The sequence below is a fragment of the Phyllosticta capitalensis genome (genome assembly GCF_038381095.1).
Source record: "Phyllosticta capitalensis strain CBS 128856 chromosome Unknown BKA78scaffold_2, whole genome shotgun sequence".
Lineage (NCBI taxonomy): Eukaryota > Fungi > Ascomycota > Dothideomycetes > Botryosphaeriales > Phyllostictaceae > Phyllosticta > Phyllosticta capitalensis.
Genome location: NW_027117440.1, coordinates 3,643,642 through 3,668,876, shown reverse-complemented (window position 1 = coordinate 3,668,876; position 25,235 = coordinate 3,643,642). Strand labels below are relative to the sequence as shown.

At 54.0% G+C, this 25,235-nt stretch overlaps 10 protein-coding genes across 10 annotated transcripts; 9 read left to right on the top strand and 1 right to left on the bottom strand.

The window, feature by feature from the left end:
• Positions 1 to 266: 266 nt before the first annotated feature.
• Positions 267 to 3,603, top strand: BKA78DRAFT_293210 (uncharacterized protein; the record flags this gene model as incomplete). Its single annotated transcript, XM_066886173.1, has 8 exons — positions 267 to 599; positions 656 to 1,072; positions 1,133 to 1,288; positions 1,566 to 1,694; positions 1,737 to 1,805; positions 1,888 to 2,077; positions 2,122 to 2,837; positions 2,896 to 3,603. The coding sequence occupies 8 exons, from the start codon at positions 267 to 269 to the stop codon at positions 3,601 to 3,603; spliced, it is 2,718 nt and encodes a 905-aa protein (XP_066748590.1).
• Positions 3,604 to 5,807: 2,204 nt separating this feature from the next.
• On the top strand, positions 5,808 to 6,507 carry BKA78DRAFT_293208 (uncharacterized protein; the record flags this gene model as incomplete). Its single annotated transcript, XM_066886172.1, has 2 exons — positions 5,808 to 6,140; positions 6,196 to 6,507. 2 exons carry the CDS (start codon positions 5,808 to 5,810, stop codon positions 6,505 to 6,507), a joined length of 645 nt encoding a protein of 214 aa, XP_066748589.1.
• A 1,143-nt stretch (positions 6,508 to 7,650) lies between these two features.
• Positions 7,651 to 8,781, top strand: BKA78DRAFT_350531 (uncharacterized protein; the record flags this gene model as incomplete). The annotated part of the gene is made up of 2 exons (XM_066891017.1): positions 7,651 to 7,977; positions 8,035 to 8,781. The coding sequence occupies 2 exons, from the start codon at positions 7,651 to 7,653 to the stop codon at positions 8,779 to 8,781; spliced, it is 1,074 nt and encodes a 357-aa protein (XP_066748588.1).
• A 1,343-nt stretch (positions 8,782 to 10,124) lies between these two features.
• BKA78DRAFT_293206 (uncharacterized protein) lies at positions 10,125 to 11,402 on the top strand (the record flags this gene model as incomplete). Its single annotated transcript, XM_066886171.1, has 2 exons — positions 10,125 to 10,471; positions 10,511 to 11,402. 2 exons carry the CDS (start codon positions 10,125 to 10,127, stop codon positions 11,400 to 11,402), a joined length of 1,239 nt encoding a protein of 412 aa, XP_066748587.1.
• A 1,842-nt stretch (positions 11,403 to 13,244) lies between these two features.
• Positions 13,245 to 14,408, top strand: BKA78DRAFT_293204 (uncharacterized protein; the record flags this gene model as incomplete). Its single annotated transcript, XM_066886170.1, has 1 exon — positions 13,245 to 14,408. The coding sequence occupies one exon, from the start codon at positions 13,245 to 13,247 to the stop codon at positions 14,406 to 14,408; it is 1,164 nt and encodes a 387-aa protein (XP_066748586.1).
• A 950-nt stretch (positions 14,409 to 15,358) lies between these two features.
• BKA78DRAFT_350528 (uncharacterized protein) lies at positions 15,359 to 16,444 on the top strand (the record flags this gene model as incomplete). Its single annotated transcript, XM_066891016.1, has 2 exons — positions 15,359 to 15,601; positions 15,665 to 16,444. The coding sequence occupies 2 exons, from the start codon at positions 15,359 to 15,361 to the stop codon at positions 16,442 to 16,444; spliced, it is 1,023 nt and encodes a 340-aa protein (XP_066748585.1).
• A 770-nt stretch (positions 16,445 to 17,214) lies between these two features.
• BKA78DRAFT_293202 (uncharacterized protein) lies at positions 17,215 to 18,121 on the top strand (the record flags this gene model as incomplete). Its single annotated transcript, XM_066886169.1, has 2 exons — positions 17,215 to 17,484; positions 17,540 to 18,121. The coding sequence occupies 2 exons, from the start codon at positions 17,215 to 17,217 to the stop codon at positions 18,119 to 18,121; spliced, it is 852 nt and encodes a 283-aa protein (XP_066748584.1).
• Positions 18,122 to 18,919: 798 nt separating this feature from the next.
• Positions 18,920 to 20,281, top strand: BKA78DRAFT_293201 (uncharacterized protein; the record flags this gene model as incomplete). The annotated part of the gene is made up of 1 exon (XM_066886168.1): positions 18,920 to 20,281. One exon carries the CDS (start codon positions 18,920 to 18,922, stop codon positions 20,279 to 20,281), a length of 1,362 nt encoding a protein of 453 aa, XP_066748583.1.
• A 332-nt stretch (positions 20,282 to 20,613) lies between these two features.
• BKA78DRAFT_366006 (major facilitator superfamily domain-containing protein) lies at positions 20,614 to 22,629 on the bottom strand. Its single transcript, XM_066892565.1, has 2 exons — positions 22,201 to 22,629; positions 20,614 to 22,105 (listed from the first exon to the last, which is right to left on the bottom strand). The coding sequence occupies exons 1-2, from the start codon at positions 22,495 to 22,497 to the stop codon at positions 20,684 to 20,686; spliced, it is 1,719 nt and encodes a 572-aa protein (XP_066748582.1). The 5' UTR covers positions 22,498 to 22,629; the 3' UTR covers positions 20,614 to 20,683.
• A 1,222-nt stretch (positions 22,630 to 23,851) lies between these two features.
• Positions 23,852 to 25,111, top strand: BKA78DRAFT_307693 (short-chain dehydrogenase/oxidoreductase). Its single transcript, XM_066887884.1, has 2 exons — positions 23,852 to 24,434; positions 24,486 to 25,111. Exons 1-2 carry the CDS (start codon positions 24,158 to 24,160, stop codon positions 25,019 to 25,021), a joined length of 813 nt encoding a protein of 270 aa, XP_066748581.1. The 5' UTR covers positions 23,852 to 24,157; the 3' UTR covers positions 25,022 to 25,111.
• Positions 25,112 to 25,235: the final 124 nt, after the last annotated feature.

The following is a 25,235-nucleotide window of genomic DNA, read 5'->3' as shown; positions in this document are numbered from 1 at the left end:
ATACCCTCGTACCCATACTGTCTTTGAGCCTTGCGCCCTCTCAATCGCTGAGCAAGCCATCAAAGACCTCACCAAGGCTATCCACTCGAGCGATCTTCGACAGAGCGCGTCTCCTACAGTACTCCGGCACGGCCCTGTATCCTCACCTGTCGGCATCTTGAGGTGTCCTGCTGTCCATTCAGTATCAGTACCTGTTTCTCTCCTCCACGCCATCTACCGACCCATCTCAAGCCACGCGCACCCACATCCTCCCCTCAAACGCCAACATGTTGAGCCAGCGCTTCTCCACGCGCTCGCCATCAGTCTCATGCTTCATCGTCCCGAGCTCGCCGGCTGTAAGCCACCATGGCAACGAGATCTACAACGTTCGCGACCACCGTCTTCCAAGCACCCACTCCAACAACATCCTGGGAGACATTTCTTCAGTCACCGATTCTGAATGGGAGTCTGAAATCATGAACTCCATGATCCTGGACAGTGATTACTATTACATAAAGTACGAAGCCACCGATGAGGACGAGGTGCTTGAGACGGGGGAGTTTGCCAATGAGATGGTGGTCGAGAAGGATAAGATCGAGGCGGAAATCGACAGTATCCAGGTTTGTGTAACCATTGCAGAAGGAATACTTCCATTCGCTAATCAATTACCTCGCAGAACCAGCTAGAGAATGTTGACATCAGCGCGACAACCCCTTGGGCCACCGTCTTCTCGTTCGCTCGTCAAGTCTCCCTGAGTCAGCGTCTCAACTCGTCTCATATTGCCACCAACATAACTCCAGACACCATCATGGGGGAGAGCCCTATCGACGCGAGCCTCGACATGAACTTGGACACGAAAATGAGTCACGCGCACACCACCCACCACGACATGATGGTCATTACTACTGAGAATGACGTTCCCATGAAGACGGAGATGGACGACACCTGCATTGCCACCATGTCGCCAGCGCCAGGCCTCTTTCAAGCCGAGCAGGTTGAGCCTGTCATAAGTCCTATTCAAATTGACTATCAGCATATGCTCCAGACCATTCGTTCCTTGCAGCTGTCGCCCTGTATCTTCAAGGCCGAACAGGTTAAGCCTGCCATGGCTCCCATCCAGATTGACTACCAGCACATGCTCAAGACACTTTAGTCCCTGCGCGCTCATCAACCCCAGCAGCAGCAAGCAGGCGCGACGGGAGTCCGCACTCATGACCACACTGGAACAACCCTTTCTTCTATCAGCAGCACTGGCAAGCGCGTCCGTGACCGCGATGATGACGGAGAAAAAGAGCGTGCGGAGATGAAGGTGGAGGGATTCAAGCAGGGAAAGAAGGCGAAGATTGTAGCCTAGGACAGGCAAATCCCCGCCAATGTGCCGTGGTGTTGATGGTGGAAACGGGTATTTGTGGCCGAAAACGGCAGTGTTGGCAGGAGGAAGCTTTGTGAGGGGAATGAAGGACATGGAAGGAGCTCCGGAACAACCTTCATGTTCACAGCTCCTATGTATAACAAAATGGCGTTGGAATGGGATCTCTTTGTTCTTCATTTTGTCCCTTCAAACGTCCTCAATACTGCATCAGTAGAACGAGTGGCGCGATCACCTCAAAAGAAGAGTCCAAAATCTTGCTGTTCTCTCATCCCTTCGTTCAGTCACATCGAACCAGCGCCTTCGCGCCTCCAACATTGACAACACCACCATCCTCGAGTTGATGGTAAGAGCACGGACACTTTTCACTTGAATATCTCTCAAGCAGCCTGTTTCCTATCAACCGCAACCGCATGGTCAATCGCACCAAAGACAATCATTTGAAGATGAAGAATGCGTGAGCTGCCGCGGAGGCCGCCACGTTGGCCCGCGAAAGGGGCTGTAGTTGGAAAGGCTTTCGCCACTGTTGCTCATCATAGGGGGGTGCTCGAGGACTTTGTCCCCAAGCAGTCCAGCTAAGAGAACGAATCTGGCGACCGGCAAGATGGGACTGTGAAGATTCTATAAGGATATCAACATGGATGAGCATGTGGCTCGCCAGCCATGTTGTAGCGAATCTGGTATGGCCTGAATCAAAAAACTTCTACATTCGGTTAGCTTGGGTTGGTGGTGAGCGATTGACGGCTTGCGTCTGCTCTGTGACACTCTTCCAGCAACAACCCCGGGCACGCTCGATTTCTCAAGCGTCAGTGTACCCAAGTGTTTATTCACGGTTATGTCTTGGCGTCTGTCTCCCTGCCCTCGACGCGAACATCGAGCATCCGACTTTCTCGTCTTCGTCGTCAACGCCAGTCGCCACGCCTTTCCACACCACCAACCTTCTATCAAACACGCACCCGGCCCATCAAATACAGCACTCCAGGGCATTGTTTCTCAAACCAATATCTCATTGGAGCTCTCCATTCTCAACCTCTCTTCATCATTTGCTTCCCTACAATTCAATTCCTCTTCAATCAACGCTCTCCTCCCGCGAGCCATCGGTAGCACGTCTTTGCTCTCAGCACGCGTCTCTTCATCGAAGAAGCCGAGCTCAGTCGCAGCAAATATGTCTTCTCAACGCCTTTGCAATTCTCCGCCTATTTCCCGCTGCTCTCAATTCTCGTCCCCACTTGGTCTTCAGCGCGGCAGCAATGACATCAAAGACGGTCGTCCCTACGTCCTTTCGCGCGCCTGCTTTCATGACATCACGAAAAGCATCACAACCGGCACGCACTCTGAGTGGGAGAAGACCGTGATCGACACAATGGCGCTTGATGATGACCATTACTACATCGAATACGAGGCCTACGCTGAGAACGACGAACAAAAGTTGGAGGAGGGGGTTGATGGAATGGAGTTGGACAAGGATGCGGACATGGAGCGTATCAAGGTAAGCGCAATCTTGCTACAGGACGATTGAGTTCATTTGCTGACTAAGAACCTCAAAGGGCAAGCTGCAGAGCATCTACATCACCGTCCCACGGCCTGCGGTCCTCTCGTTCTTTCGTCCAGTCTCCTTGAGCAAGAAGCTCGGTGCAGCTCACATTGCCAGCACCACCACACTCGACATCATCATGGAGGAGGAGGACGAGTACATCGATGAGGACATGAACCCCATGCAGACTAGCAAAAGCTCTGCTATGGACATGGGCACCAAGGATGAAACCACCATGGACATCGTCGCCGAGGACGGAACTCCTGTGGGCGAAGAGACGGTCACAGAGAAGGATCGCTCGACGGACGCAGAGATGGATACCGCACACGCCGCAACCACGCTCCTATTGCCTGATCTTGCTCAAGTCCATAAGCCAACATCGCTCGAATTTGCTCAAGCCCAGACGCCACCATCGTCTTCCTCGATCTTCGAGATGTACCACAACATGAAGCTGCAGCTCAATATTCACGCGATTTGCGGCCTCGCCAAAGCCTCAAGACCTCCATCATCTTCCTCCATTTTCCAGACGTACAACTGTATGAAGCAACAGATCGACATGTATGCGAAGTCTGGCGTTGCCAACCACAGCATCTTCTTTCCAGACAAATCCAACCGCGTTGCCAAGCGAACCAGGGAAATGTTCGAAGAAGATGAGGACGACCATGGGGACATCGGCACTGCTACCAAGCGAATGAAGCTGCAGAAGGGCGAGATGGGATAGTGAAGGATGACAAAGGAACTCGACATGGCATAGGATGTGTCTCGTGAGACATTTTTGTTTTTTCGGCAAGTATGTGGTGTCGAGCGAGGGGGTGTACGGCGTGCGTTGACTCAGGTACACGCTCATGTGTGTGTTGACTGGTCTTTTCTGTTTCGGAGACTTCGGGACTTGGGGACCTTGGGACTTGGGACTGGTCCCGCAGTGATACTTGGGGTTGCATGAAGATTGACTTGCTCTTATTTGCTTTGAATAGCTGTCTTTATGCTCCCCTTGAATGGAATATTTGATCGGACTTTGTCCCTTTTGTGCCACCAACACCTGGCATCACCCGAGCTCTGCAGGCTTCATCTTCAGCCCCTGTCATGCCTCCAATGGTGACTGCGCTTCAGAGGTACAACTCCATGAAGGAAATCCAACGTCGCATCAATAGACGCACTAGCATGACCGTCAGCGCTGGAATCTTTGGCCCTACCAACTTCAACGACACGGCCATGAACGGCAGCGGCCTAGGAAAATCCCAGTATCCCACTAATTCCCGCAGCGGCCTTCCAGTTACCCGCGCCATCAAGCGCACCCGCGACATGGTCGACGATGGAGACGAGAATGAGGCAAAGGGAGTCAGAGGTACAAAGTGCATCGAATACCAGGCGGGTCTGATGGCAGCGCGGATGAAATACTCGGATGTCAGTGGAATGAATGCCGAGATGTAATCTTCAATGGATGTGTATTTGGACGGTATCCAGGTACGTGCAAGTGTCTAGGATTCACAAGTAGGTTCTATTGGCTGACTGTGTATCCAGGATGTCCCAAAGCAGCGGCAGCGCATTTAGTTCGACAAGCTTACACCACGTTCGGCCGTCCTCTCATCCTTTCTCCAGGTCCCTTTAATCAAGAAACTCTCCGCGTCTCACATTGCCAACACAACCTCTCTCGATGTCATCACCAAGAAAGACGAGAAAGGCGAAAAAGACGATCCGACGGACATAGCCGTGGACTCAACGCGCGTCGCCCACAAGAGCACCCTGGATTCGATCGTGGAAGGGAACGACATGCTGATGAAGGTGGATGGGAACTCTGCGCTGATCACCTATGGCCGTTGGGTTGATCACCCCCTTCCCCCCTGTTCAGTTTCTGGCCCCCCCTTTTCGGACTCCGGACCCCCTTTCCTAAGTGGACGAAATTCGCTTGCAGCTGGTGCCCGTGACGCGTAAAAATAGCAGATCTATACTAGACTGAGCATTCCCCTGCCTGCGCGACCGTCTGCACGAGCTGGACGAGGCGGTTGGTGACAACGCGCCTGGAGGTGGATGACGCGCCCAACAATAGACGATGCACAAGGTGGTTGAAGACAAGCCAGGTGACTACTAGGTAGGTGGTAGCTGGCTCGGGGCGGTCCCTCGGGGTAGAGAGACTAGTGGGACCCGATCTGGTAACTTCAACCGTCAACCGATGCCTCCACTGTGGATGTGGCTATGCACGAAGACCTTCCCAAGGTCAACACACACCCTTGCAGAGTCTGGCCGGCTCGACCTATCACTGTTTTTTCCACGTACCGCTCCATGCTGCAGAAGATCAAGCAAATGAAGGAAAAGGCCAACTATCCGTTCAACCACGCCCCTGAGCAGTACCGGACGCACGCGATGCCTGTATGGCAATGCGACCACTCAATGCATGCCGATGGAAGTCTATCATCCATGTCTTCCTCTACGCCTTCAGATGCATGGGATATTTGGTGTTGGAATTGGTTTTGTATCGAGCATTTGGGTTGTATTTGCTTAGGTTTCTTGGCTTCATCGTAGGTAGCCCTGGAAGACATCAACCACTGGAATGAATAGTTGATCGGCTTTTCTAGTTCTTGCATGACTGGTTTTGCGCTTGTGAAAGTTCTTGTTCGGCTCAGGGTCTACCTCTTCAGAGGCTGGTACGGCCTGAACTGAAATTTCTACATTTGGTAAGCGCGGATTGGTGGTTGGTCGTAAAGATACCAACATCCTGTCTCGGCTCCTTGGATCTCCTTCAACGATGCTATCGGTGTACCCAAGATTTCTACTCTCACGCCTGCCTTTTATATATGTCCCTCCCCCCAACTCCATCCACCATCCGATTCTTCTGCGTTGCCCTCGTCAAACCGCCATCAACCACAACGTTCTATTCCACCAAGGTTGCTTCCCATCGCCTCGACCTGAATCTGAATCATGTTCAACATGTTACCTCTTCAAGCACCTGCTCATTTCTCCTGCTACCCTGTTGTCTCTCCATCACCGGCTTCTCATCGCAGCCACAATGTCATCCTCATTCTCACCAACGATCCTCATCACGCTGTCTACGATGCGGTCCGAGGAACCAGCCCCACGCGCTCATACTCTGAGTGGGAAAGAGATGTCATGAATACCATGGTTCTCGATGATGACTACTACTATGTCGAGTTCCAAGACGGGTCCGGAAACAACTCGCTCGTGATGAAGGAGCACGTTGATGAGATGATGATGGAGGAGAACACGGACTTTGAAATGGACGTGGACATCGAGAGCGTTCAGGTAAATTCAAACGTTGCGGAGAGATGCCTAATTCCTATGGTCTGACCACACCTAGCAGAGCCACGAGCAGCATCGCGTTCGCCTAGACTCCCCCGATCCTCGTCTCACCGTCGTCCCGTCGTTTCTTCCGATTGCCTTGAGCCACAGGCTTTGTGCATCCCATATTGCCGACGAGATCTTGCTGGACACCAATATGGAAGAAGAGGAGGACGACGACTGCATGGACACAGACATGGATTCGGTGCACCAGCATCACACTCAGACTGACTTTAGCGACACAGTCATGAGCGATAGCAGCACCAACACGATTTATACCAGCCCGCCTTCCGTCAGCAACGGAGTTCAAGCGCTCCCGCGCCATGTTTGAGAACGAAGAGGACATTCCGGGAGCAACGATGGTCGGCAACGGTCCAAGCAAGCGTATGAAGACGATGCACAGCAAGGGAAGGAGTTGAGAAGACGCAAGCTGGCAGAAGATATTCTCAATGCACTTGTCTGAAACAACTTGAGCCGCTTGAGTTTCGGCGGTCGAGTTGCACCGCGCGAGGATGGGCATCGCAACACAACATGCGGCTGGCTTGATTTTCTCAGAAGCTCGCCTTACTTTCGTTTTCCGGTAATTAGAATTGCATCGGTAACTTGGTGTTGGGATTGGTTTCGTGTTTTTAAATCCGGTTTCTTCTGCTATTAATTGGCTTGCTCCAGATTTGTATAGCTTTATACCTCGGGCACACACACCCCAACCCCTGAATTTAAATCTTCCTAGGATCTTCTCTCGACCTTGCAATACTGGTGAGCAAATGAAAGCTCAATTGTGCAATGGAATGCTTGTAACCATGGAGTACATTGTTGAAGAACAAGGTGGTTGTCTTGGTCGCAGTGTTGACGGCGGATGCACAATGGTAGCCGAGCAAACTTAACACCTCGCGTTTTGTTTTAGTGCTAATTCTGATGTCGCCTATTCTCTCATTTTGCGACACATTTTGCTGATCCGGCGACCTTGAGATTTTGCACGTTCGGCAAGCCGTTCGCGAGTAAGAGTAAAGTGACGCGACCAATTCGTTGGCCGACGGCCCTATTGGGTTAGCGCGGTTTGGAAGTGGTGAGTGCACCGAAGTCTTGCACGCGTCTGCTTCGAAGCCCTCCTCCTCCTCCTTTACTTTCTAACCGTCCAATCTGACCGTCGACCGGACAACTCCATCACCACTCTTGCCATCACTTGTTGCGCTGCTGAAAGTCCCTGTTGAACGCTTCAGTCCCACTTGTCTTTTGCATGTCACCAGTCTCGCGGATCAAACAGTCATTTCAAAAACAACAGACCTCACCTGGCTGTGCTTTACGGCTCCAAGAACACCAAATTCTTTCTTCTATCACTCCCTCTGCTCAACCATTCATCAAAACACGGCCAGTCACACCGAATCTTCATCTCTCAACTCGCCATACGGATACCACTACCTCTTCTGTGACCACGCTTCCTTACGCCTCCATCTCGCCATCAAAATCAACAAAAATGCCTGGTCCCAGAGTTCCAACAACGCCTCCTTCATCTTCGACCTGTATCATCTCGCCGCCCCCGGCTCCTCGCCGCAGCCGTCTCATCCATTACCACGCAAACATTCTTCCTGGCACGCAGCACAACATGGTCTCTAGATGCGGCTACGAGTGCTCGTATTCCGAGTGGGAGAACACTTTCGTCAATGTGATGGCCCTTGACGATGACTATTACACCGTGGAATACGACATCGATTTTGAGTACGGCACAGATGAGATGGAGGAAGTCTCTGACGAGATGAGGATGGAGATGGATGGAACGGACATGCAGATGGAGAGCATCCAGGTATAATTCATCGCCGAGAATGCATTCAGTTTCAATGACTAACCGATAACCTGGCAGAAGCGACTTCAGCGCGTTCACATTGGCAGCCATATCCCGCATCCCGCCGTTCTGTCGGCCTTCCGCCCCATTTCTCTGAGCAAGCAGCTTTCCGCTTCGCACATTGCCAAAACCACCACTCTGGAAGTGATTATGGAGGAGGACGAAGAAGACTCCATGGAGACGGACCACAACATCAAGCACATCTCCAACGAGAGAGCCACGGACGTTGTCATGAGGGAGGACACCAACATCATGCCCGTTGCTACATCTACTACCATGGACACCGTCATGAAGGAGGAAACGAACACGTTCCACAAGGCCAACGAGGCTACTCCGGAGATCGTCATGAAGGAGCAACACTTCTTGCGCACTGAGATGGACCCCGAGAACGTTTCCACTACGCCATCCACGCCTCGTCTGTTCCGCATCCAGCCCGATCCATCGGCTCCAGTCACTTCTCCGATGCGTACCTACTTTTCTATGTGCGAAAAGCTCCGCGAGCTCGAAAAGCAGCAACAGGAGCGCGAGGTTCCTGCTCACGCCCACGGCATGACATCCTGCAGCAAGGACAACACCAAAATGACCAGCAGCAGCCCGGACTACCCTGAGTCCGCCACGTTCCCCGACCCGTTTTCAGCTAACAACACTGTGCCAATCAAGCGTGCCCGCCACATTAGCGACGATGGAGAAGGAGAGCGAGTTACGAAGATGGGGCTCAGTCGCGCCAAGCGGGGAAGGAAGATTTCCGGCGGGGGTATGATGTAACATGATCGATGTTGAAGGATGCCGATGGTGTTGGGAGATTTGTGACGTCCAAGTTAGAGTTGTCGGGATTGTGAGGACTTGACTTTAGGTTGCATGCAAGACTTGCTGTCTTTGGGGTACATTCACGACCAGCGGCTATACAGAAGGATGACGGCGACGAAGAATGGGTGGAACCAGCCGCTGTTCATTTTGTTTTCTTGCAATCGCAAAGCACGGGTCGGGCACCAATGTTGTCCGCCTTGTTCTCTTCAAGTTCTCTACCACCGTCAAGTCCTTGCTCATTCAGAAGGCGTAAACAAAACTGAAGAGCACTCTTTCCCTGCCCAAGCTCTTACTTATTGAGCACGGGTTGAATTAATTGGCAATGCCTTCGATTGACAACACAGGCAAATCCAACAGCATCACATGAATTCGGCGCCTTGCCGTAACCACTGCCCCCCTCGAATTACACCCTACGACACCTGCACCTCCTTCTCCATGAACCGCAGCTACAACACCATGAGAATCAAAGGTAGCAGCCTCGAGCCCTTTGGATGGGTCATTCTCTCCGACAGCCCGATCACGACTGCCAGCCACCCGTCTCCCGTCAGTGGCGCTGGCAAGCGCACGCGAGACATTCACGACGACGCAGAAGCAGAGCGCCATAGAAAGACGATGATAGGAGCTAATCTTGCCACAAATTGGGAGGCTAGTACAAAACCTGCGATGCGCCTTAAATGATGAGGACGATTTTGGTGCTCGTATGATGTTGAGCCTGGAGGCGTCAAAACGAGCACTATTTTGTCTTGAGCAGGAAGAAAGACTTGGTGCTCTTGCGGTAGATTGCGGTCAGAGACGATGAGCTGGCGCTGGAATTGGATCTCTTTCTTCCTTATGCCCGTCGGATACTTTCGCAGCTGCCAAATTATTGGCTTGGAATGCCAAAGTAAAGTGAAGTGAAGTCAGGTCTTTGCTTGACCCTTGTCCGTATTCGGTTAGACTTGAGCAAGGATTCGTTGTGAATTCACACATCGTTGCTGCTGCTGTCTGGTTTCCTCCGCTTCTCCGCTGCTCCAACCTTTCAACCTTCCAACTCTTCCTTACCGGCACTTCGGGGTCTGCACGTCCACTATAAGTACCAAGCGCACTCGCCACTGAGCACGCAACTCTTGAGCTTGTCTATCTACTTTGTCTTGTCTTCTTTTCCCATCGACGCCCCAAGAACAAGACCGTCGCGTGACCTGCTCCGTTCTGGCACGACATTCCTGTCTTCAGCCTTCAGCCATCCCACAAACCCAGCGGATCGTTAAATCTCTGTCCTGGCTCTGCACACTCGAGATAACCACGAGTACACCACCACAACCATGTCAGCACTCAGAATCTCCATCTCGTCCATGACCTCTTCATTCTCTTCTTCCTCACCGATGCCCGTCAACCGCTCTCAGCACATCGGCATTTTCAATCGCAGCAGACGCGATACCGGAATCGATAGCATTGATTCGCTCTCAGTCTTCGAATCGGAAGCCAACGGCGTTGCCATGAAGGCGCTCATCAACGACTACCACTACTCGTACGAGAAGAACTACGATGGAAGCGACGAGGACGAAGATGAAGAGGCGGACAAGGGGGGATTGGTCGGCATTGGATTGCACGGCATCCAGGTACGCGAGAGCTTGTGGATGAAGGCTGCTAAGAGACAATGGCTAATCAAGTAAATAAAGCATTACTACAGCTACTCTGTTCGCTGCAGGCGCGACCGTTGCGACACGTCTGTCTTGTCCACCGAGCTTTCTTCCTCCTCTCCGATGGTCCTATCGGAGCAGCGCCCTGCCATCAATTCCACATACCCCGACGTGCAGCTCTCCCGCAACGAGCCCCCTTCCTCTCCATCGATGCTCCTTTCTGAGGACCGCACTACTATCGTCTTCCCCAATGTCAACAGCTCCGAGAACATGACCACAAAAATCTCCCAGGACATTACCATGAACAAGAAGCTCGTCGACAACAGCCCACGCTGTCCATCAGCGCCTCGCCTCTCCAGTGCGACCCTTGCTACGTCCTCCAGCTACACCGAAGTCTCTGCCATGGGCGAGAAAATCTTGGAAGGTGACCGACTCTGCCCTCCACAGGCGCCTCGACTCTCACGTGCCGTTCCCATCCCGTCCTCCTCTCCAAATGTCCCTCCCCCGTACGTCCGTCTTCCGGTTCACGGACCCATCTACTACCACTGGGAATCGCTGGAGCGGAAGGTCCAAGATCACATCGGCGACTACCTTGAAGCCCAGCACCGCCGTCGCGAGGAGTACCACCATTATCAAAAGCAGATGTTCCAGCAAGCGCAGCCAATGACGCCCCAGAACAGTCGCTCTTACAAGATCACTCACCACCGCAACCACCACGCCGACGCTAATGTGTCTGCATTCAGCGCGCTCTCCAGCAACAACATTCCCCTCTTTCCCGTCAGCAGCAGTCTCATCACCAACAATGGCAGTAGCCCAGCCCACCAAGGCAGCTTGCTAGTCTATGATACCTCCGGCACAATTTACAGCAGCCCAGTCCCACCAAAGAAGGGCTTCAAGCGTGTTCGATTTCGTTTGGACCATGAAGAGAGGGAGTTTGAGAAGGACATGGGCATTGTTTGAATATCTGAATTCGTCCTTTCAAGTAACGAAAGACGATGAGGGGGCTTAATCACCATGAGTGTTACGAAAGCTTGTGATGGAAGGATGGATTCGTTGACAGTCACTAAGCGACATTGGGCAGGGAGTAGAGCAACCGCAGACTCGACTCACCCGAGCCCCGGCCATCCCGCACGGTCTATTGGTGTTCAAATGGGGTTCTCTTTGGGTTTCAGGGCAGTCTTAGCCTTTAATTTGCTTGCCCCGACGGTAGATAGCTTGGCACCAGGTAGCCCTGAAATCGACTTGTTTTTGCAAGAAGTTTTGCTCTTACCAGCGAGGTTGCAATTGCGCTATCGAGCAGGATTTGCCCGACCTTTCCGGATCTTGGGGGACTTTGATCATTGTCTTTACTTGGTTCCTAGAGTCATTGGTTCTTTGGTGTCCCATGCAGTTCTGCGTTTGCTTCTCGGGCAGTACTTGGGGTTACTTTTGCGGCCTCCGCTGTAGGTAGCTCCCTATCAACGAACCCCTGAATTAGACTTTTGATTGAAATTCCTGTCCCTTGTCTGTCTTACAACCACTGGTTCCATTTTATACACATGGGAATCGCCCGAGCGCTCAGTCCACGGCCATATCGGGGAGCACCTCGAGGCCCAGCGCCGCCTTCGCGAGCCCAGCCCGCGTTGGTACACCCATCAACATGTCCCGAAGATGACGTTTCAACATTCGGGCGCGCATGACGGATTCTAGCTCCAGCCCTCCTCTCCACAGCAGCCCGAGCTCTGACAACAGCAGCATCTCGGGCTTTTTCCATAGCAGCCCACCCACCGGCAACAGCAGCAGCTCTGGCTCCTCTGTCTACGACACCGCCTACATCGTGTTCAGCAGCCCTCTTGAACCAAAGAAGGGCGTCAAGCGCGTGCGATTGGTCCTTGAGCATACCCGGAAGAAGTAAAGCATCACGACCGAGATGGTTCTATCCGCCGTTTGGAGCGCGTGATGCCGATGAATGGAAAGGTGCGGACCAACAACGGGATCATGTGCTAAGTCTTTACTACACTCGCCATTCTTTCCGCTTGTTATTTTGAATTATACTGGCAACGTGATATTGGTTCAGGGTTTTTGTCAGATTCTGGGGTAATTTTGGTCGATAATTCGCCTCCTTCACGGTGGGCAGCTTGGCACACGCTTACCCCTGAATCAACTTTTTGCGAGAAATACTTCTTATACTTGTATGACTGGTGAACCTAGAAGTCCTGATTTACGTGGTGTCGTTTTATAGACACAGAGTATAATATGGACTAGGGTGTTGGAGGTGTAATTGCAGCGGCGGGAGCAGCAGAATGAACAGCTCAGCACCCGATGCTCTGCTTGGGTGTTAACGCGCATATACCTTTGCCGACTCTTTCAGCCTCCGCAAAAGTCTGCATTCATCGGTCGGGTCGCTGCTTAGTAAGTCAACCTTGACGAGGTGCAGCAAAGTGACGCGCCATATTGATCAGCGCGGTTGGAATCTGGGGTGGTCAAGGTACCTGCGTACTTTTTGCGCGCTTCTGACGTTTCCCCCTTCTCTCTTCAGCCGTTTTGAGTTGGAGTTGGCCAGACAACCTCGCGTCTTCAACCTCAGCCTAGGCGAAGTGTTGCACGGAAGGAGCTACTCTAAGCACCTGCATCGAAGCACTTTATTAGACTTTCTTCGCATCACAATTTTCAATATTCTCACCGTCAAGCCTTCTCTTCGACCGAACGCGAATCAGCGACACTCTACCCCTCCGCTCCTCGAATCGCTTCTCTGGCTCCACCCTCTCTCTATTCCCACGGCTGGCTCCTTAGCGGCCCACCTGCAACCAGACGCCAAACATCATGACGTACTTCGGCATTTCGGGCAGCCCGTCTTCTGGCCCCGTCTTCGCCCGGGAGAGAGAATCCAGCATCGAGGTCATGGTCCTCGACAAGCACTACTACAATCACATGGGACACGATGGTGGCTTTGAGGGCGATTGGGTGGTGAACGCTGGGGAGGATGAGATGATTGGCGTAGATCTGTATGGGGCTGGTGAAGGGGTACGTGCAGAATGGCTGATAGTGTGCTTTCAGGGAGACTCCTACTGCTACTACCTCAAAAGCCAGCGCGAGCATCACGACACAACCGTCTCACTCAACACACTCTCTTGCTTTCCTCCGACGATCCCGCGCGAGCAGTATGGCACTGTCTCCAGTCAGAACGACGTGCCCTTTCCCTACATCGCGCCTTCGTCCTCCGATCCGATGCTCCCACGCGAGCAGCAGACTGCCCTGTCTTTCACTGACGCAACCAACACCGTCGAGAAGGACGGCGCCACGAACGTCAAGGGCATCCGCATGGACGAGAACTACTACAATCACTACCCTGCACTCGCACCCCACATATCTCACAAGGCCTCTGCCAACTTCTCCGTCCCTATCTCCAAAAGCCCCGAGGGCGTCACCACGAGCGAGAACTGTTTCGATAACCACCCAAACTGCCCTCCCCCGGCACCTCGCCTCTCCAGCGCGGTCCCCGTTCCGTCGGCCTCTCCCAATGTGCCGCCTCCGTACGTCCTTCTCCCCATTACTGGACCAATCTATTACACCTGCAAGTCTCCTCAGCGCCAAGTTCACGAGCACATCGACGACTACACGGAGACCCAGCGCTGCTCTCGCGAGAAGACTAGCCATCATCAACATGAGCAGCTTCCCTACCAGCATATCGGGCAGATGACGCCTCGCCACGCTCGCGCTCGTGTGACCTTCAGCTCCGCTCCGGTTTACAGCACCCCCATGAGCGACTATGGCAGCAACCCATTCAATGGCAGCACTAGCAGCCCCATCACCGGCTGCGGCAGCACCCTTCTCTCTGTCAACAATAGCAGCTCAGCCAACCAGGGCGGGCCCCTTATCTACGACACAGCTGGAACCGTCTACAGTAGCCCAATTCCACCCAAGAAGGCCAAGAAGCGCGTTCGTTTCCTATTAGAGAATGGTGAAGTGTGCAAGGGGTGCAGATGAAGATGGTTAGCCGTCGTCCTTCTAAGCAACCGAAGGCAATGAACTGCTAGAGTTGCTTTGAAGTGATGGAATCTTGTCAGGGAGTTGTAGTCGCCGAACGGGAAGCAACCGCTCACGTCTGCTTTTGTTTTGACCGCAGAGTATTGCTGGGCAAGAAGGAGCATCGCCAAAGACATGACCGACCCGAGCACTTAAGTACATTCAGCATTCTGTTGACTCAGTACCTTAATATGCTTCGTCGGATTGAAGATGGCCCTGGGACTTGCTTTTGAGTTGGATTGTGGGGCATTTGGCATAATTTCAGTCAACCCTTCTGTAGGTAGCTGGCACCAGCCAACCCCTGAATAACCTTTTTACAAGGAAATCCCTCATATTCGTACTTAGCTACTTGAGATATGAGGTCTGATTCAAGAATTCTTGTTTTATAGATACAAAGAAGAACGTGGATCTGGAGGATTGCACTTGTGTTGGTCCTCAGAAGCAGCAGCACAAAGAATTGAACACCGCATGCACTGTTTTGTTGTTAAATCCATAAACACTTTGTTCGACTCGTTCAGCGCCTCCGCAGAAGTGCATTGTCCGCGCGGCTTCTCGACCAGTCTTTGGCAAGGCAGCACAAGATGATTACCTTTTTGCTTGCGAAATTCTGGATTGGGTTAGCGCGGCTTGGGATTGGGCCGTGATTGGGGTTCAAGTTGAAATCTTGCGCGCTTCTTGTCTTGGGTCATTCTTTTTGCGTCCGCACGTCCTCGCGTCTTCGACCCATGAGTTGGCGAGCTCTTGCACAAAACCAGCAACGCACAGCCTGCATCGAGGTACCTCCCTCGACTCTTGCCCTCCACCGACCTTCCGTCCAACACAATCGCAGCCTCTGCTCAAATCTTCCCTTTCTCCCTTCCTCATCGACCCACCCACCAAATATCCCTCTCAAACCGACCACAACTACCAAAATGCCACGTCTTCGCTCCTCGACTTTCGCCCCAGTCCCCACACTCTCCATATCGCCGCCATTGGCCCCTCAGCGCCCGAACCGCGACCAGACACTCAACCGCATGGTGCGCTCTTCCATTCCGGCCAACACCAGCACTTCTCCACGGTTCGGTTTTGGCAGGGAAAAGAATACAAGCATTGAAGTCATGGTCCTCGACGAGGATGAGATGATGGGTTTAGGTTTGCGTGAGGACGACGGCGAGGTAAGTGATGGGTCTGCGGAGGGCGTTGATTTGAGCTTTGGCTGATTTTACTTGTTCCAAAAGACCTCCTACTGCTACTGCATAAGCTGGGAGTGCGGCGATGATATCACGCATTCATCCGCTACATCCTTCTCTCCTCAGGAGCCCCTTCACGAACAGCAACTGGCTATCAGCTCCAACGCAACCCACATCCCCCAGCACTTTGCCACGGCCGTTACAATGGACACCACGCGCAACTCGTGGGACACTGCCCTTCCCGCCATCATTCCGGCCTCATCGCCCCCTCAGCTCTCTGCTATCGACTCTGCCACCGACAACACACCTGAGGACATCATCGCAACCGAGAACCTTTTCAAGGCCCGTCCGCGTTATCCGTCGCCGCCGCCGGCACCTCGTCTTTCCCACGCAGTCCCAATTCTCCCGTCTGCCCCAAACGTTCCTCCTCCGTACATTCGTCTTCCCGTCATGGGACCCATCTTCTACACCTGGGAGACACCGCAGCGCCAGGTCCACGACTATCTCGACGAGCACTTGGAGATCCAGCGCCAATGCCGCGAGCAGGCAATCTACCACCACGCACAGCTTCTCCAAGTCCACCAGCATCTCCACCAGCATGTCCCACAGATGACCCCTCGTCATGCTCGCGCTCGCGTCACCCTCGGCTCCGGTTATCCCTACAGCAGCCTTCTCACTGGTAGCAGCGTCGGCAGCAGCCCTGTCGCTGGTAACGGCAGCGCTCTCTTCTACGACACGACGGGGGCCATCTTCAGCAGCCCTCTCCCACCAAAGAAGGGCTACAAGCGCGTCCGTTTCCTCGTGAACGACGACGGAGTCAGTAGGTAATCGCAGCTCTTCCACCACTTGAAGAAGTTGGACAATAAGAGGAGCCTCGGGATGTTACAAAGCTTGTGGTGGAAATAGAACGGTCAAGCGCTTCTGTTCTCGCGACCAAATGAGGGAAAGGACTTGCCGCGGACTTGAAGTACCGCACGCCCACTTGGCTTGTTATCAGACCTTGCGTCGGATTGGTTGCTTGGTGTCTGAATCGCTTTCAGAACAGTTCTCTGGGTCGTACTCATGGTCAATTTTGCTGCCTTGCTTTGCTGTATGTAACTTTGCGCCAACCATCCAACCCCTGAACCAAAATTTCTACGAGAAACTTCCCTTATTTTTGCCTTTGCCTAGCTGGTCAAGAAGTGAGATCCCATTTGTGTGGTATTGTTTTATAAATACAAAGAACAATGTAGACCAGGGGGTTCGGACTTGTGCTCCCCAAAGCGGTAGAACAAGGAACTCGACCACTCACACCCTGCTGTAGTGTGAATTGATGCGTGTCTTTTTCGCCCCTTTCAGACTTCTTAGAAATCCTCAATCATCGGGTGGCTACCGGCAGGTCCTCGGCGAGGCAGAGCAAAGTGATGTCATCTCTTCGAGTAGCCTGAGTTGGAGTTGGCCAGACGACCTCGCTTCTTTGGTCTCTGTTGGCGAGCTCTTGCACGGAACCAGCAACGCCCGACACATACGTCGAAGCGCTCTCACCAACTATTCTCCTCTACCGACCTTTACTCCTCTCACAACCACATCTTCTCTTCAGTCAGAATTCCACAGCTGGCATGTCACATCTCCATTCTCGTGTCCCACCTTGTTCCTCAGTCTCCACAATCTCCACGTCCCCACAACTTGCCCCTCAGCACCCGAACCGCAGCCAGACGCTCGACTCAAAGATGCGCTCCGCCATGTGGGATAGCTCTTCTACACTGCCGATCCTCCACTCGCAGAACAAGGCCAGCGTTGAAGCCATAGTCTTCGACAAACACTACGACGACTACGACATGGGATGCGATGAGATGATTGGCATGGATTTGTATAAGTATGGTGACAACGTATGTATGGGCACATTGATGGCAGAATGTGATTTGGCTGACGATTCGTTTGCAGGGACACACTTACTGCTACCATGTGAGGTACACGCGCGGCGACGAGACCGCTCACATGTCGACTACCGTCTCTCCTTCTACTCCTGTTACGGGAAATACACAGCTCTCCAAGTCCTCCATCGTAGATAAAACCGCCACCGCGGGGCAAGCCGTAATCACCAACAATCATCAGCGCCCTTGTCCCCCTCCAGCGCCCCGCCTGGCGCACGCGATCCCCATCCCGACACCTTCTCCAAACATCCCTCCACCATACGTTTGTCTCCCATGGACCGAAACGATCCACTACGTCTGGGAGTCGCCCGAGCATCAAGGCCACCAAAAAAACGAAGAGGATCTCGAGGCTCAATGCCACGCTCGCGTAAAGGCTCTCCATCACCATCACGAGCAGATGTCCCACCAGCACGCGTATCCAACAACGCCTCGCCATAGGCGCGCTCGCATGACCATCTCCAGCGCGGGTTCTCTCCACAGCAGATCCCTCGCCCGCGACACCCCTGGCACCACCGTCATCAGCAGCGTGCTTCCGGCAAAGACCGTCGTCAAGCGCGTCCGCTTCCTGCTGGAATATGGCAAGAAGGAGTAGAGTCGAAGTGTCTGGTGGCAGCTTGGCGAGGCAAGATTTGGCTGTAGAAAGACTGACGAGGCAATTTGAACCGGATTGGTAGTTTCTGAAGGACGTGGAAGCAGGTTGAATAGGGAGGAAACGGGTGGGAAGCATGGGCAAGACTTGGAGTTGGTGAGTTGATTGGGAGGAAGGAAAATCCGAAAGGCACGGCGTCATGGCTATTGTCAGGCTCTGAAATCGGGTATCAGGATTGCTTCTGGTTGTCATTTTACGTTTGCATGGCAAGGCAACGGTAGAGCGAGGGAGCTCGGGACGGATGAATGGGTATAAAAGAGGCCATGAAGACGACAAGGCTCGATTCGAGGGGCTTGGGGGTGCTCATGTGCTCATCCTCTCTTAATGCACACATATACCTTGTACAACAATCAATGCTTCCGCCCATTATACCCACTCCCCCTAAACGCGATCACCGCCACGGCAGCGGCCGCCAGTGCCATGGTATAATTGTCAAAACTCTTTTCAAACTTAGTGTCTTGGCTCCTTCCTGCTTCTCTTTGCGACTTTCGCGCTCGAGTTGGCCGGGCGACCTCGCATCTTAGACCTCTGTCTGAGCGAACTCTTGCCCCAAACCAGCAACGGTCAGCAACTGCATCGACGCGCTCCCACCAACCTCCAGTCCTGCCAAAGCTCGGCGTCTTCACTTGCATTCGCACTCTGTCTTCCTCATCAACCCACACACCAAGTCTGTCCTTCGCTCGTCCACTTAGGTCCTCAAAACATCCTCTCCTGCTCAACCCGCTCAACCCTGAACACCAAATGGCACCTCTCCGCTCTATCATCTCGACACTCACCTTATCACCAATGGTCCCTCGGCGCCCCAACGGCATGATGCGCTTCTCCACGTGGGAGGACCCTTCTCCACCACGGGTTTTCGAATGGGAAGAAGATGCGAGCATCGAAGTCATGGTTTTTGACGAGCACGGCAACGACATGGGATGTGGAGATGGCTCTGGGGGCGAGGGGACGGAGAATGATACCAAGGATGAGATGATGGGCGTGGGATTGTACGCAGATGGTGGCAAGGTATGTTATGAGTGTGCGGATGGCCTTGATGGTGGACAACGGCTAACATGGCGCTTGCAGGGACATTCCTACTGCTACTGCGTGAAGAGCAAGCGCTACGAGGGCTCCTCTTCTACATTCCCTTCTTCTCCCCCCGTCTTGGAAGACACACAGCTCCACAAGGCTCCCGTCGCAAACAGATCAACCAACACAGAGACGAGCTTGGCCACGGAGATGGACGAAGCCGCAACCACCAGCCACCGGAAGATGCTCCGTCCTCCACCAACGCCTCGCTTCTCCTACGCTATCCCAGTCCCCTCGTCCTCTCCAGTCATTACTCCGCTGGACCACTCGTATCCTTTCACGGGACACGTCGGACCAATATACTACATGCACGAGCAGGATCAAGAGACCGGATATCATCGCCAGCGGACGACTCCTCAGGCCCCCAGCTCTGGCAATACTGCCTTCGAGACTGATTCCTCGTCCATCTACTTCATCCACGAGCGGGGACAGAGGACTGAACACCAGACCCAGCACCAGCAGGCGACTCACGCAACGCACTATTGCAACACCACAATGGGCGCCTCGACCTCCTTGATCTACGGATACAGCAACACTGGCCTCTATTGCAGCCCAGCCGACGCGTCTTTCCACTGCGGCAGCACCAGGCGCCCCAGAAGCAACGCCATCCGCTCCGGCACTCTCTCTCCGTACAGCACCTTCTCCACGTCCTCGGTCCCGTACCAGCACGCGATGCCTCTGACACCCTTCTCTCGCACTGTCCATGACTTCGACACTGCCACATCCTCGACCTCCTGCGCGCGCGAGAAGCTACCGCAGTATCAGCAGACGACTTCTCTGTCTATGATCTCTCGCAACACGACCACCGGCATTCCAAGCAGCTCGTACGCGTCTTCGCCGTACAGCATCACCGGCCAGCCCAGCAGCAGTCTCGTTGGTGCTAGCGCTTCCACTTTCTCCCTGCCTAACAGCATCGGCATCAACAGCAGCACCAGCAGCACTGGCAGCATCAAACGGCTCAAACCCATCATCAAGAAGTCCACCTCGCAACCCCACGCTGTCAAGCGCGTCCGATTTCTCCTCCCTCCGTAGTCGGTGCGGCGATTTGATTCCTGAGCAAGGGTCAAGAAACCTTTCGATTCCGATGAATAAAAAGATGGGAAAGGGTGAGGAAGTGATGTCAATAGGGCGGAAGAGCGAGGGTAGGTGTAGGGGATTTGGTGAAGGTGTGGGAAAGTGTGGGATTGGTGGATTGTGAGGGTGGAAAACGGGGGCATGGAGGGTTTTGCGCGGAGGGGGTATTGTGTTTGTGGACTTGCAGGAGAGAAGGAGAGGGGTGGGAAGGGGATTTGTTGCTGTGGGCAGTTAGGGCAAGCGGGCATGGGAAGTCATGACGAGACGAGGTTTGAGTTCGAGGGGCTTTAGGATGCTTTTCTTCTCTGCATGCATGTAAAGATAGACAGATAGACAGACACTGTTTAGTACAACCCACCATCAATGCTTCCTTCCAATATACCCACTCCCCCTAAACGCGACCACAGTCACCGCAGCCGCCGCCAGGGCCATCGCAAAATTAAACCACTCCGCCGCCTTTAACCCCCTCAACAACGGGACCGAGTCCTTCTGATTCTGCTCAGCGTCCAAATCATCCACACCAACACCACTCGCACTCGCCATGACGGCCGTCTGAATCGCCGTCGCAATAGCCAATCCAATGGCGCGGCCGACCTGGCCGACGCTGTTGATCAGCGCGCCGCCCAGCGCCTGGTCCTCGGGCGGCAGGCTCTTGGCCGTGAAGAGCGTCAGGCAGGGGTAGATGATGTCGGCGCCGACAACGCTCAAAACCATGGCGGGGAAGCCGTAGGCCCAGTAGGTGGCGTGCGGGTCAATGGGCGCCGCGAAGAGGAGCGGGCTTACTGAGAGGGCGAGCGTTCCCAGCAGCAGCAGGTAGTTCCCCGGGACGACGGCGAGCATGTGGGCGGTGGTGAAGGCGACGAGGATGCCTGCCACGCCTGTCGGGATGAAGCGCAGCGTTGTTTTGATGACGCTGAGGCCGAGGTAGTCCTGGAAGAAGTAGGTGGCGAAGAGCAGGTAGTTGCTGAACGACGCGAAGAAGAGGAACATGATGGCCATGGCGGCCGAGAAGCGCGCGTTGCGGAAGACGGACACCTTCATGAGGGGCCGTTTGGACGTGCGCGTTTCCAGATGGTGCTCCCATGCGACGAAGAGCCCGATGATGATGAGAGAAACGACTATCAGTGTGGGCACCCATGGCGTCGCCCACCCTACGACGTTGCCCTCGGTCAGCGCAAACATGAGGATGACCAAGCCCACGGTGACGAGGGCGCCGCCGGTCCAGTCGACGGCGGACCGCGCGTGCAGTTTTGCGGCGTCATCGGTGCGTGCTGGAGGAGGCGGGGACGGGATGATGAAGACGCCGCAGACGGTACATAGAGCGGCGAGCATGGCCCCGATCCAAAACACCCATTGCCAGTCGAGGTACTGCGCAATGACGCCGCCGAGGATGTTGCCAAAGATGGACCCCATGGGCGCGCCGGCGCCGTAAGCAGCAAAAGCATAGTTCTTGTACTTTCCGGGCGGGAACGTCGTTCCCAAGATACCAATAGCAGTTGGAACATTTGCGGCGGCACCCATTCCCTGCAGGCCGCGGATGACATCAAAACCAATCTCATGCTTGACAAACGGCAGGATAATGCACATGGCGCTCAGCCAGGCAGAGCCGGCGACAAACAGCAGCTTCTTGCCGTAGACGTCGGCCAGGCGGCCCCACATCATGAGGAAGCAGGCGAAGGTGAGCGAGTACGCCGACACGATCCATTGCTGGCGGCTGCTGGGCACGTTGAGGTCGCGCCCGATGGTCGGCAGCACGATGACGGAGCTTTGCGCGTTGAATGTCTGAGAGTACAAAGTCAGCGATTTGCGAGGTGTGGTCTGAATGGAGAAATTGGGGGTGCGTGATGGGTGGAATTGGGGAGTAGTTGAGCACATACGTTGAGAAATGCGGCGCCGGCGACGTTGAGCACCAAAACCACCATGCGCGGCTTCGAGTACGGCAGCTTTTGCGAGTCGACCGTGCTGCTTCTGCCCAGCTCCTGCTGCCCGTCGTCATCATTCAAATCTTCCTCCTCTTGACCAACTGCGACATCTGCCTTTTCCGCGTCGTGAGCGTGGACTCCACCTCTTTGATTTTGCGCATCTTTCTTTCTCTCGGCAGCGTTGTCGGCAGCCGTGCCAGAGACAACAACACGGGTCACGGCGTCAAGGCCCGCAGGTTCGACAGCGGCCATCTCTTCTCAAGTCCTCCCAGGAATCGTCGCTGAAGCAAGGCTGCGCAGGTCTCACGGCCGCCATGGTGAAAAGGGGGCGCGAAAACGCAAATGAGGAAAGAAAAAAATTGGGCGGAGGACCGTAGCATCTCGGCTTATCCGCGTCCATGTTTATCGCGGTAGCTACTATCGCGGTGGGGACCGGCCGTTTTGTTCTTCTGCCATTTGCCAGCGGGCCAGCCCACCGGTGGCTGCGCGTTGCCGTCGGTCATGTCGTTCGGCAGATCAGATGGCTGCTCGAGCGAGTGAGCGCGCCTGGCTGTCGTGTCGGACTTTGCGCCATGCGCCGACGAATGGGGTGCTTCGGCATTTTGATTTTACCCGAGCGACCACAACGTCGTGTGCTGACTGCTGTAGACGCCAATGGCAAAGATGGTTGCCTTGAGAGGCGCTGTAATTTGGAGATGGCGGAGAAGAGTTGATGTCGTCTGATGGTGGAGGTTGTCGACTTTGAGTTGTGGTGGTTTTGAGTTGCGGGCTGGACCGACGCAAAGACCGAGCACCGAGCTTTTGACTTTGCGCAAGCATTGCGGCGGACCGGTGGTGTTTTGCTTGATGGATGACGAGCAGCTTTGTCTGTTTGTTTGGTTGGACTTTGCGCAAGGTATCCATGGCGAAGAAGGACGTGTTCTTTGTCTGGTGAAGGGCATGGTCCAGACAGGGCAGCGGGGCGCACTCCATCAATTCGAAATATCTGCATTGTGTCTCTCCAAATAAGTCTCCAAGTGCAGCTCCAGTGTCTCCAAACACGAAAAACTCCGTCATTTTGCGCATCGTCGTCGTCCAAGCCCAGGCGGGGGATGCTGGCTCGCCATGTCGACCATACTTCCCGAATAGGCAAGCGCCAAGGAACGATCTCAGCCGGCTTCCCCGTAGACCAGATCTGAGTCCATAAGCTTCTGCAAGACGACGGTCCGAGCTCGTTTTCGTCTGAGGCTGTTCAAAGCGATCCACTTGGAGTGTTCGGTGTTGGATGTGGCTTGCTGTTATAGGATCTCGCCTATAGCTTTATCTCCGAGGGGTGGCTTCGGTGATGCTTATAGTGCTGACAAAACCATACGCACGTAGTTTCTTTGGCGTTTCTCAGAAGGTTCATGAAGTTTGTGAGCGCGCTGAATCTGCTGCCTGAAGCTGTGAAGTCGACTGTCAAGTTGGGCTGATTGTGGGAGAAAGAAACGACAATTGAGGCTGCTGATTGCTGTAAATAGTGCAGCAAATGCAGCACAGCAAAAGCTGCCTAGCAGCTCCCCCGCTAGAACTCCAGCGAGCAATCGGATTCGATCAAGTTCGAGAGAAGGTTATTAATCAAGCTTCTCCTCAGGGTCCCCGCTGTTGCAGCCAGCCAGCCAATCATTGCACATCATCTATAGCTTTTGCCTCAGTAAGGTTAGAGACATGATCTCACTAGGTCATGCCGTGTCTGTCAGCCAACCCAACGCCACGGAGCTTCAATGGCAAAGAGCTTGGTCAACCATGTTAACTCCGTAGGCGGAGTCTTGAACAGAGCCACCTGAAGCTACTATAAGAGCTGAAAAGGGTCTGCTTCGACAATTCACTATTCACTGCTCACCGACATTCGTCTCTCTCGAACCAATTCCTCCAATTCAACATACCAAACACCATGGGTTTCGCGTACAAGAAAGTCTTGCTCGTCGGAGCCACCAGCGGCATTGGCCTCGCTCTCGCAGACAAGCTCGTCCAGGAAGGCGTCCATGTCATTGCCGTCGGTCGGAGAAAGGAGAACCTCGATGCTTTCGTCTCCAAGCACGGCAAAGACAAGGCCTCGTCCCATGTGTTCGACATCACCAAGATTTCCGAGATCCCCAAGTTCCGCGACGAGGTGCTCGCTGCGCACCCGGACCTCGACTGCCTCTTCCTCAACTCTGGCATCCAGCGCGGTAGGTGTCGAGTATTGCCGTTTATTCGAGCGTGTAGCTAACGAGGCGCAGGAATGAACTTCACCAGGCCCGAACACATCAACCTCGACACCTTTGAGCTGGAGCTGTCGACCAACTACACCTCCTTCATCCACCTTACGGTAGCATTCCTGCCCTTCTTCCAGAAGAAGCAACAGCCCTCCAGCATCATCTACACGACGTCGGCGCTGGCATTCGTCCCCATCCCGCACTGCGCCAACTACTGCGCGACCAAGGCGGCGCTGCACCACGTCATTCTGGTGCTCCGGCAGCAGATGAAGGACGCGGGCTTCAACCACCTCAAGATTGTCGAGCTGTTCCCGCCTGCTGTGCAGACGGAGCTGCACGACGCCGACAAGCAGCCGTTTATTGATAATGGCCGCGAGATTGGCATGCCCCTGGCCGACTTTGTGCGCGATGCGTGGGATGGTTTGGAGGCCGGCAAGGAGGAGATTCCGGTCGGTGGTGCCAATGACGCCTGGAGTACGTGGGAGCAGACGAGGCAGGCCAGCTACCAGCAGGCCCACCAGATGATGATTGGCATGATGAAGGACTTTTACAAGTCGTAGAAGTAGCGGACGTTGAGGTTGAAAAAGCCATTGTACGATAGTATTTTGAATTGATTGGTCTGACGTTGGACTTGATGATTTGGGTTGCCTTGATGCCTGATGCTGCGGATATGCGGCGGAGAAGCGGAGCTCACAGCACAGCCCCAAGAGGCGCTACACCACCTCTCAAACATCAACGTCTCCTCGCCCTCCTCCGTCCACCTGCACGCCTCTC